This window comes from Tuber melanosporum (genome assembly GCF_000151645.1).
Source record: "Tuber melanosporum whole genome shotgun sequence assembly, scaffold_10, strain Mel28".
NCBI classification, from domain to species: domain Eukaryota; kingdom Fungi; phylum Ascomycota; class Pezizomycetes; order Pezizales; family Tuberaceae; genus Tuber; species Tuber melanosporum.
Window position 1 is genome coordinate 149,960 of NW_003299150.1, and position 12,169 is coordinate 162,128.

At 49.1% G+C, this 12,169-nt stretch overlaps 2 protein-coding genes; both read right to left on the bottom strand.

Moving 5' to 3' along the window:
* Window positions 1-8,497: 8,497 nt before the first annotated feature.
* On the bottom strand, window positions 8,498-9,537 carry GSTUM_00004114001 (uncharacterized protein). XM_002842457.2 has 1 exon: window positions 8,498-9,537. The coding sequence occupies exon 1, from the start codon at window positions 9,499-9,501 to the stop codon at window positions 8,692-8,694; it is 810 nt and encodes a 269-aa protein (XP_002842503.1). The 5' UTR covers window positions 9,502-9,537; the 3' UTR covers window positions 8,498-8,691.
* A 255-nt stretch (window positions 9,538-9,792) lies between these two features.
* GSTUM_00004115001 (uncharacterized protein) overlaps window positions 9,793-12,169 on the bottom strand; it is a gene marked incomplete at its 5' end in the record, with an annotated part of 2,631 nt that continues 254 nt past the window's right edge. The window contains 8 exon segments of the mRNA XM_002842458.2: window positions 9,793-10,319; window positions 10,393-11,313; window positions 11,346-11,364; window positions 11,384-11,389; window positions 11,483-11,557; window positions 11,641-11,709; window positions 11,957-12,032; window positions 12,150-12,169. The exon segment at window positions 12,150-12,169 is cut by the window's right edge and continues 254 nt beyond it. Of these exon segments, the coding sequence (XP_002842504.1) occupies window positions 10,284-10,319; window positions 10,393-11,313; window positions 11,346-11,364; window positions 11,384-11,389; window positions 11,483-11,557; window positions 11,641-11,709; window positions 11,957-12,032; window positions 12,150-12,169 (1,222 nt within the window). The 3' untranslated portion in view covers window positions 9,793-10,283.

Below are 12,169 nucleotides of genomic sequence, written 5' to 3' on the forward strand. Positions count from 1 at the left end.
CGGCAGTATACATTTAGTCCGCTACGTACTGGCATCTGCGTTGGGCGCGCTACATCGGGAAAATCCACCTCTAGAACCGTTCCGCCCTTTCGGCAGACTTCCAATCGATACCTTAAGAGCACGCTCACTCCTCAACTTAAAATATAAGTTAGTATCGTGTATTACCTGTAGTTGAGCACTGTGTCATACCGCCAAGACTAACATACCCGCACCCCTCGTTCCAGGAACCTCCATCGCAAAGTTATCTATCAGGAGTGCCCACTCCTCCGCCCAGGGACAGAAAAAATATATAAAGTAGCTTATCCCCCCGGTTTTGTACGGCAGTTGTACTGGAGGCGTTTGGAAACTCCTCACAGGACAGTACTCTATGATCCTGCCCTCTACTCTGCAGAGTCTGCACTATTTCACATTTTCGATAGTGGGGTTCCAAAAATATTTTTCAGCCCAGCTTACATGTATTCCGGCCAAGAGTTTTCCATATTATGATATCATAAATAGCCACCAGGCCCACATTATGGCTTGCCATCCACCACTAAGGCTATCGCGGCGGTGGTGGTGGTGACCGCGGGTTGGATGGATGTGTTCGGGGAGGCCGCTCAGGTGGGAGATATATAGGTGGTGCCTAGAACACAAGTGAATCCGGCCTGTTTCTATGACCAGTTTTGTCGGGTCTTCCATCTAGCATTTATCCCCAGCCTTGGATGCTTATTAAAGGGAGGTGGGTGGGCGAGATCTATGGCACTGTATTTTTGCCAACGTATACAAGCCAGCTGCAGCCAGCCAGCACGACAGGTGCTTAATGTGCTAGTACAGTGTCCCACTCATACAAGTAAAGTGAAGACAGTTTGATATCGCACCATACCCACAAAATTGCCGTGGGGAGTCCCAGGTTTTTCCACGACCTAGCCCCTTCCTTGCTAGGATACCCCTCCCGTAACCGAGTATAATACAAGCAGGGTAGAGGAGACACAAGTAGTTCAAAAAAAGTAACAAGGCAAGACCACAAGCACCACGATATCCGAACAGAGCAGAGGTAATCATATTCTGGTGGTAGAAATCTTAAAACACACAATTCGCTTAGAGCCACAGCTACTCGACGGCTTGGGTGCGAGTGAAAACAATCGGGACCAGAATTTTAGTGTCGGGTGTTGGAAATATTTCTCTAATACGACGGAAGAACGCTGAGCATATGATAGGACATTGCAACTCAGATCACTGTATACACATACCACTCATGGGTATAAGTACTGCGGTCTCAGGCACAGAAGAACACACAAGAGAAACTATCACTTTCTGCTATCAAAATTCTTCTACCTTCACAATTCCCACAAGCATTTACTCCCTTTCGGTTCCTCATCTCTCCCCCTTGACCGACAACAGTATTTTGTACTGTAAAGGAGACGACCGGGATATACATTACCAGCCCTGGCAAGAAGTTATGGGACAGCTATTTGAGGTTAGCCGGACAAAAATACCCCTGTCCGTTCCGGTTAGTAGGTCCCTACTCTTGTACTGTACATGTATCCGCGCTGTGTGGCAAAACATTTACTGAGTTCAAGGTGGTCGCCCCAATGCACGTACTGACACTTCGAGCAATATATAAAGTCAATACTCTACCTATAATTGCCTTGATTGTTTACCTCCTCACTAGCTTCCGACTTGTCGAACTCACTCGTTTACAGTATCCATACACCTACAGGACATGTGATACCACAACAGCAAGTTGAAACTCGAGACATCTGACTGACCTTGAAGCCGAAACTTTGACTATTTTGATGCCGTTGGTGTTGATCCTGTTTTATTCGGGCTCATTCCGATCCACCCCCAAGCGACTCGCCCCGCCCCGCCCGACACCGAAAATATACTTCCACGTTGCCCTGCTCCCCAAGGTAGACGAGTGACTTTATATGACGTTGATATCAAACCACCGAGGCAAGGTGCGCTAAGCGGCGGCCCTTAAGATAGCCGTATAGGAACTGTGGACACGCTGGATCAGCTGTCTCAATCTCTGTGGTCTTTTCTTTCTCATATTGAAATATAAAAAGTGTTTTCTTCCTACTCTATTTTATCCCGTGTCTCAGCTAACCCACCCCAACCGTATCATAAGATTTGGATGCAAGAGAAGAAAACTGAGTTCTGATCGCGTACTAACCCGAACTAGATCCGATCACTTCTCAGGCTTTTCCTCCTACGATGGGGGTTCGGTTTTGAGGAAACTCCCCCACCACCTGTAGATATATCCATCGTTATTATGATATATCATAATACGTTGGTGGAATTAGTTGTTAGGAGGAATACTTGGCTTAAGCAGATTTTCACCCTGACGTGTGGTAGCACGCGCGCGATTTTGCGATTGATTGGTTGGCACAAGCGAACTGAGGAGTCTCGGCCTCCCAATGCCTTGAAATCGCTGCAAGCCCTCTGATAGTAGTTTCACAGACTCCACACCGATTCATTGGGCTGTGTCAATGGGAAACAAGGCTCCGCTATTTAATATAGGCCCCGCTTCCCCTCTACTCCGAGGAATTCTATCAAACAACACCCCCTTCTCTCCAGAATCGCGAATAGCGAAAAAGAAAAAAAAAAGGAAAATGTCTAGAACCTGGTCCAATAACAATGACTCTTTGAACATCTATAGCTCTTTCAATGTGACGACGACTAACAACTATGATGTTATCGATGATAAGTCTAAAATCCTGGACTGGCTGTCCCCACTCGAGCCACTGATAAAGCATGAGGACATTGAAACCCAGAGAGTGCGCGGAGTGGGAGACTGGTTCCTGCGAACCAAGGAATTCACAAGCTGGTATAGTGGATGTGGGAGTGGAGGATCAGATCCTGCGATCTTATTCTGCTATGGGCACCCGGGAGTGGGCAAGAGTCATCTCACGTGAGTCGATTATTGAGGGAAAGCCAAAGAATGGTGTTTGCTTACCAGTTACGATTCTAGCTCGCTGGTAATAGACACCCTGTGTACGCGGCGCAGCGGAAAAAACACAGCTGTCACTTGCTTTTACTTTGACTTCACCGTCCGAGAGAAGCAGTCCCCAAAGAATATGCTAGGATCCCTCCTAAAACAACTTCTAGATGGATTAGAAGTGTTTCCACAAGAGATAGTGCAGGAATTTCGAGATCAGAAGAAAAACCTGGGAGGCCGAGGTTTGCAGCCTCCTGAAATTGTTCATCTCTTTCAGAGTATCTCATCCAATCAACACACCTTCATATGCATTGATGCTATCGACGAATGCGAGGAAGCGCATCGACTCGAGGTTCTTAGCTCACTAAGACGACTCCTCCGGACATCATCAAACACTCGAATATTCATGACCGGAAGGCCACATGTCCGGGCTAAGATTGAGCGGTCACTTGGTTTTACAGTAGCGAGTGTATCAATAATACCTACCCAAGATGATATCACTACGTATCTACAGGATATATTAGGCAAGGACGAGATGCCCGAGGAAATGAACAGTAAGTTAGAGGCAGAAATTCTGAAGAGCATACCCGAAATGAACCCAGAAATGTGCGTAGGCCCCGGGACGCCATGAAAGGATTCTAAATTATTCGCTAATAGATGCAACTCTAGATTTCTGCTGGTTTCGCTCCAGATTAAGGCAATACTACAGGAAACAACCATCTCTCGGAGGAGAAAAAGACTCAAGGAAATGGCAAATGGCTTGGGACTGGAGGATGCATACTGTGAAAGCCTGAAAAGGATAAACGCACAAGGCGAAGAGAAGGCAAAACTTGCGATGGCTACTCTAATGTGGATATGTCATTCGGAACGGCCATTGAAGGTGGATGAGCTTCGTCATGTCCTTGCAGTAGAGATAGGATCAACGGATTTCGATCCGGAAAACATTCCCTCAAAAGACACATTGGTGGCCTGCTGTCAAGGCTTGATCGCGGTAGACCGGAAAGCAGATACCGTGCGCTTGGTCCACTCCACTCTCCGAGAGTATCTCTCGGATCATCCGGACCTGTTTCCTAAACCTCACTCGACAATGTCAGAAGCCTGTTTGACCTATCTAAGCTCACGCCAGGTCAAGGGGCTTTCGCCAAAGTCCATCTCTAACCCCCAGAGCACACCTTTTCTCCAATATTCCTCGAGATATTGGGGAACTCATGCGAAAAAGGAACTCTCGAACAACGGGAAGCGTCTCGCGCTGGAGCTTCTACGCCAGTACGAAAATCATATAACCGCCGAATCACTTTTCCAGCAGGTGGAGCATCAAAGCCACTCCAGTGATATCGTCACCCCATCGCTATTCACCGCACTACATTGCGCATGCTTCTTCGGGATCGATGAGGTTGTGAAGGCTTTGATTGAGAGGAAGGGTTATGATATCAACCAAACAGATCGCGTGGGAGCTACACCACTCACATGGGCCGCTCGTAATGGGCATGAAGGGGTTGTGAAGCTGCTGCTCAGACAAAAAGATGTCATTCCCGACAAGGCAGACAATAGAGGTACAACACCTTTCTCCTATGCGGCCGGGCAGGGACACGACGGGGTAGTGAGGCTGCTACTGAGACGGGAAGATGTCGTCCCCGACACGCCAGACAATAAAGGCAGAACACCTTTCTCACATGCAGCTGGGTGGGGAAATGAAGGGGTGGCAAAGCTGCTACTAAAACGGAAAGATATCGCCCCAGACACGCCAGACAACAATGGCACAACACCTTTCTCCTTTGCTGCTGGGCGGGGACACGAAGAGGTGGTGAAACTACTACTAAGACGGAAGGATATCACCCCCGACAGGCGGGATAATAAAGGCAGAACACCTTTCTCCTATGCCGCTAGTTGGGGACACGAAAGGGTGGTGAAACTACTACTAAAACGGAAGGACATCACCCCTGACAGGGCAGACGACGAAGACGGAACACCCCTCTCCTATGCTGCCGGCCGGGGGCATGAAGAGGTGGTGAAACTACTGCTAGGGCGGGAAGATGTCCACCCTGAGAGGCGAGACAATAAAGGCAGAACACCTTTATTCTATGCTGCTAGTTGGGGGCACGAAGGGGTAGTGGAGCTACTACTAGGGCAGAGAGATGTCATCCCCGACGGGCCAGATAACGAAGGCCGAACACCACTTTTCTGTGCTGCTTGCAATGGACGCGAAGGGGTTGTGAAACTACTACTGAGGCAGAAAGACGTCACCCCCGACAGGCCAGACAATAAGGGCACAACACCCCTCTCCTTCGCCGCTGGGCTGGGGCATGAAGGGGTACTGGAGCTGCTGCTAGAACGGGAAGATGTTCACCCGGACACTCCAGATGACACAGGCACGACACCTTTATCCCATGCCGCTAGTCGGGGACACGAAAGGGTGGTGAAACTACTACTGAGGCGGAAGGACATCACCCCCGACAGTCCAGACGACGAAGACAGAACACCCCTCTCCTATGCCGCTAATTGGGGACACGAAGGGGTAGTGGAGCTACTACTTGAACGAGAAGATGTTCACCCGGACACTCCAGATGACACAGGCACGACACCTTTATCCCATGCCGCTAGTCGGGGACACGAAAGGGTGGTGAAACTACTACTGAGGCGGAAGGACATCACCCCCGACAGCCCAGACGACAAAGACAGAACACCCCTCTCCTATGCTTCCGGGCGGGGACATGAAGAGGTGGTGAAACTACTGCTAGGGAGGGAAGATGTCCACCCTGACAGGCGAGACAATAAAGGCAGAACACCTTTCTCCTATGCCGCTAATTGGGGGCACGAAGGGGTAGTGGAGCTACTACTTGAACGAGAAGATGTTCACCCGGATACGCCAGACGATAGAGGCACGACACCATTCTCCTATGCTGCTAGGCGGGGACATGAAGGGGTGGTGAAACTGCTGCTAGGACGGGAAGATATCCGCCCCGACAGGCCGGACAAGATAGGCAGAACACCTTTCTCCCATGCTGCTGCTTGGGGACGCGAAGGGGTGGTGAAGCTGCTGCTAAAATCGCAATATGTCATCCCAGGAATGCCGGACAACAAAGGCAGAACGCCACTCTCCTATGCTGTTACGAACGAGCGTTCAGGAATAGTACAGCTACTACAGACCCAGAACCCTACAACCGCCAGAACAGCTTTACTTCCCGCTTCCCTTCCGTACCACTAAACCCCTCTTGAAACTAGGATATATGCTATATTAGCAACGACCCCATCACAGTCGCACCCACTCAGACGGCCAACGCCCTTCCTCCGAGTCTTCGTGACCCACTTCAAACCCAAGACACCTCCCTAGAGACATCACTCTCTTTCCTCCCCTTACTCCCCCTTCCTTCCAATTTTTTTTCTCCTCCTTTCCTCAAAGTTGAGCTTAGAATTCATCCGGCGCTTTAAACAGTTGAAGGAACTCCCCCTGCACGCCGACACACGTCCCCCACCTCCAGACCTCTCCAAGTCCTCGCCTGTACGGTAGTGATTATTGGCAAACTTCCTTTCTCAACGAGCTTAGAATCGAAGACAGTGCCGGGGGTTCTCTACAGCAATTTGAATCTCCTGTTCGGTCCAGCCTTATTTTTTTTCACTTATCCTATTTCTATTCCTCCAGTCCAGCAGACACATTTCTTTCCTTTCAGATAACTTACTCTTTATTCGTGTATTCTATTTCTTTCCTTTCACTTTGAATAAGTTAATTCGGTCTGTTCTTATCACTGTGTTCGTTCATCTGCTTTTGTTGGGGGGGTTACAATTCTACAATATTTGACCAGAACCAAAATTATCCTCTTCTAATTCAATACCTATACCATATATCTTTCTCCGGTCCTCTATCTAGCGTTCGTCAATCCCTGAGTGGTGGGTGCTTACCGCAATGAGGCGGATGGGGGTGCAAGATCTTTTGTGCTGCACTTCCTTTAACGTAAACAAACTAGCTACAACTACCTCGACAGGTTCTCAATGTACTACTACAGTGCCTTGCTCGTACGGGAAAAAGTAAAGACAATTTCACACCGCACCATACTCGCGGAATTACAGTTGGGGGGGGGGGGGGTTCCCGGGCGCTTCTCCAGTCCAAGCCCCCCCTTTCTAGTAAAGAAATAACCCTGTATCCCTGAACACAGCAATAATATTACAAGGAGGACTGAGCGGTCCAAACAAAACAACAAGGCAAGAGCGTAAACACCACGATATACCTAAACACAGTAGAGATGCAATGATGGAAACCGTAAGACACACAAGTTACTCAGAGCCACAACATATCCCCCACACCCACACGGCGGATTGGAGCGCAGACGGGAACAAATCCGGACCGAAAGTTTATCAGTGAAAAAGTGACAAGCAAGACCAGCCGAGTGATGATCGGTGAGGATGGTCCCCTCGGTGCGCCTTCAAGGAATCGGCGCTAAAGAACCCGGTTCGGAACTCCTCGTGTATCACAATTTATTCCCAGTTGGAGGAGGACACTTTCCAGATCTTGTTACCTTCCTTGACCAGATCTCTTGGGTACAAGCACCCGACAAAATGGGGGGGGGGGTATCTTAAGTTATCATAATGATTAAAAAAAATATTGAGAAACGGGGAATGTAAATAAATGGAACAATGTAGCACGACGGTGTATCTCCAGACCTTGGAAAGTTCTCCATGAGCCGGTAGCTTTTTGTCTTCAACTTGTCTTTTTTTTCTTTTTTTCTTTTCTTTTCCGCAAACGATGCGTTCCAATACCGTATTCGCGGACACCCTGCTGCAATAGAAGATCACGAGGAGGTATGATAGCACCCGCATCCGTCCAGTGCCCGTGATACCGTAACCTGACTGGGTGGTCATCGGGGACCTTTCCCGAGCACCCCCACTTTCTTTCCAATACCAGAAGTAGCGAAGCTATTGTTGTTGCTATATCATACCGTAGTTCTATACGCTGGTCCGTAGCGAGTGATCTTTTGTGATGATTATTCGTTTGAAAGTATATCATAATATTATTATCATACCTGCATAGACCACCACACAAGTACTATAACTTCAAAAGGGGAAAAACTGACCAAACTAATAACAATACCCGTCTGTTAGTCAAATCCGATTAGAGCATAGACTAAACTATCATACCACCGCAGAAGAAATAATACCCATCGAAAAAGAAAAAGAAAAAAATCCTAAATAAAACTTTGGAAAAGGAGGAACGAATATACAGTTGATTATATAATTTTCTAGTTTTTTTTTTTTTTTTTATCATAAAAAAAAAGCTTTTCTGTATTGGTCTACTCTTGCTTGACTTATCATGACAGTGGCACGTTTTTTGTTCCCCCCCAAACAAAAATCGCGAAAAAATGACCAAAAACGCCATCCTCCCTCGGTTGATCCTAATAAGTTATTGGGGAGGTTTTTGGAAAGAAAAAAAGAAAGAAAACAGCAGGCTTCGAATTATTCTCATGATCTCATCTCCCATGATTTTTCTTTCCCAACCGCTTTTACGTTTGAGGGGTAAAAGTGGTGGGCGAAAGTGTGTACGAGTAGGCTAAATAACATTTCTGTTGTTCGTTGCGATGCGAAACCTTGTGGATGGTTTTCCCAACGAGGATAAATTTAGTTTCCCTCCCATTTAGACTAGTTAAACTCCATTAAATCTAATTGACTAACAGGCATCATCAAGAACGGGCAGTGAGCATCACACCCATGCTATCGAATTTGCGGGTATTATTAAAGAAAAAGCCCTACGCCTCAACACCTCCCACTACACTTCCCCACCCAATCTACTCGTGCGAAAGATCAGGTTCCTCCCTCTCCGTGCACTCCCCATCCCCAAAGACCTTCACAAAGACCGTATCATAGCACCACCAAACCGCGCCCAAAACCCCCCTCCCGAAGGCACGAACCCAGCCGGGCGCCCTCCCGCCCCTCGCAAAGAGGTGATTCAGCAGCAAAACCAGGACAAATAAAGGCCCCCAAACTACCAAGACAAAAATCCTGCCCACGGACTGGCGGAACCTGGTGATGCTGTAGGCCCTCAACCCATCCAAGTACCCAACGTACGAAGGGGGCAAGCCCCGCTCGCGTGCTCCCGCGCGGAGCAGCTGCAAGTACCGATTCGTCGGCTGGCCTCCTGCACGGGTCGGTTTTCCGGCGCTCGTTGTATCCTCCTCCGGACAGAGCAGTGTCCGGGCGGTTATTATCTCGTTGCCGGTAGCGAGGGGGTAGCAGGCGACCGTGAACTCCTGATAACCGGCGCCAGCGCCCTCGGTTGCCAGGAGACGGGCGTAGTCTGCCCGTGTGATTTCGTATACCACCCCCACTAACTCCCTTTCCTCCTGCTCTGCCGGGGGTGGGAGGCGCGGGCGGACGTTCGCGAAGCAGGGCTCGACATATGGTATGCCCGCAAGTGTGAATGTTAAGGTTAGGCTGGGCACCCGTACGGGGGTTATATGCAGTGGGTGGATTCGCCGGGAGCCGGTCAGTGTCGCGGAGTTCAGGTTCGAGCCGTAGGCGAGGTAGTTTATTGTTTCCGGTGAGGTGGAGGAGGAGGGGCTGGTACCAAGGGCGAGGAGGGGGGTCTTTTCGCTCATGCTGGGTGGTAGTACTTTTATCAATGGTAATGGGGGGGGCTCAGGCGTTTTGAACGAGGATATATTCCCACTCAAGTACTCCAGTCTACTTATACTTTAGTTCGCTCACGGGAGGATAATGTACCGGGTCGGAAGGAAGAACGGCTCTAGGGTCGGCCCGCTCGGCCGAGAACCAGGGGCTTCGGACCATGAGATATCCCATATCCGTTACTCAAGTAGGTTCTGGTGCTCACTAAGCACAATGCGTCATTCCAGGGGGATTGTGAGCGCGAACTATGATACGCTAGCATGGGATCGTGATAAGAATATGATTACTCGAGTACGAGTATAGGCTTTTGCATTGCCATGCAACCAATCAACCAATTTAGCCCCAGGTCCCCCAATAAAAAAAAAAAATGCAACCCTTCCACTATCATGCATGTATGACTCTTAGAGGATGAGCAGGCAAACAAATCACAGCGAATTTGTCAATTGGCTGTTGGACTGGTCGAGAGGCGCTGGCGGTTTAAAACCTCGATTCCTCCGCTCAAAATCCGTTTTGGGGATGCTTACACAACCCATCCTTCAAAAATTTCATGCGCGCTATGCTACGGAACGGGCTGATGTAGAGCCGATAGAAACGCGATGCAATACCGATACAGGAAACTCAAGCAACCCAACAATCCCTTCCATCTATCACATATTATCGTCTTAGCGTACCGGAAATGAAAAAGAAAGAAGCAAAAAAAAAAGGAAGAAAAAAGCAAAAAAGAAACGGAGCACCGGGTATCATATAATAGTCGCTAATCAGTTTCTATAAGTTGGGGTAAAGATTCAACCTGTGCATCATATCCCGAGTCAGTAATTAGCCAGCAACTAAAGGAAAAAGTAGGAAAGAGATGAATGACTAACATTGGTCTCCCCATTGAGGATTCTATAAACGGCTGTGAAGAGCGGGAATTCATCCTCGAGTCCCTTATTCTTCAAATAGACGTTGACCTCCCTGGCCGTGATGGTGCCCTGCAACTTTTGGCCGTTCAACTCCTCGCCCTCGACCGTCTCGATGCTCTTCCCGGTGCGCACGCTGAGCATGGCACACTTGTGATTACGTCCTCCATTGCACGAAGTGATCAGGTCCGCGACACCGCACGACTCCTCCGTGAAGGTGGCGCTCTTGCATGATTGGCTAAAGAACATCTTGCCAAACTTGCGCATCTCGAGGAGCCCCACACGCATCACAGCAGCTTTAGCGTTATCGCCCCACTCCAAGCCATCGACAAAGCCAGCCGCCAGCGCAACAATGTTTTTCAAAGCTCCCCCCAAGGAGACACCGGCGACGTCACTCACGACACGAACGTGAAAGTACTGCCTGTGGAACAGAGTTTTGAGAAGCACGTGATCGACGGCGGGAAGCTCCTCGGGGACCGGCGTCAGGCCCTCCGGAAAGTGCTCGGTGGGACCCTCTGGCGGAGCGTACGCGATAGTGGTCTCGGAGAATTTCTCTGCCGCCACTTCGGAAGCGATGTTCGCGCCGCTCAAGGCTCCGCAGTAGATTCCTAGCTTCCGGCCGATGGTATCCGAGAACAAGCTAATCCCATCCGGTGAAACATCCACGCCCTTGATGCAGGAAACGGCCCGAGCATACGGCAGGCAGGATCCGTTGATCTGCCGGCAAATGCTGGAAACGAACTGGTGCGGCACATTGAAAATCAGGATCGAAGCCTCGGACACGGCATCGGGAAGCGACGGCGTGGCGAATAGGTTCGTCGGAAGGGCAATCCCGGGGAGGTACTTTGGATTCTCGTGGATACCGTTGATGATGCTCGTCAGGCTCTGAGAACCAGAGTGCTTGCTCTTGTCATAACGAGGGTGCGAGGAGGAGAGCTGATATTGTTCCTCGAACACCCACCTGTCATCATCGCCATCACCACCAGTCAGTCAATCAGTCAGACCCGGGGAAAGAAACAGGAGAAAAGAAAAAGGGACTCCCAGGACAACAGACATCTTGACCTCCTCGTGAAAAACATCCGGATTAGCCTTCGTATTCTCCGCTACAATCTTTGCAATTGCGCTCCCCCTATCCACACCCTAATTAACTCACTGGAAGCAAAGAGGAAAGGAGGAAGGCAAAGAAGAAGGGAAAAATAAATAATCTCCCACCAATTCCCTGACCCAATAACGGTAACACGATGCTTCATACTTCCAACCCGAGTTTTAGTTCCCATTGTCCTGGTCAAAAGCTTCAGTCTTCGAACGGCTGTTGCAGAAGTCATAATATATAGCGGGAGCAGGACAAGAATTTAAAGGCACGCAAGCAGTAACTTTTGTTGGGATGCAGATATGCGGACTAGCCAACAAAGCCTTCTTTTCGTCCTCTTCCTTTTCACTCTGCGGAGGCTTGCTCACCTTGCTTAAGTATAGTACCGTATACTTCTGCCAAGGAGGAGGAAAAAAAAAACTCTGCCCTTGTTCTCACCTTTTGCTTTTGCTCGATGAACAGATATTATAGAACACGTGTGAAAAGGCTCTCCCCTTTTTTTTTTTTCTTTCCTCTTTTCCCTCCCTTTCTCTCTTTCTCTCTGTCTCTCTGTCTTGTGCACCGGACTATCCGAGGGATTAATGGTGGATGGGAGGGGTAAGATAGGAATCCGCCTGCCAAAGTTCTAGACGCAAAAGGTATAGTTGCCAC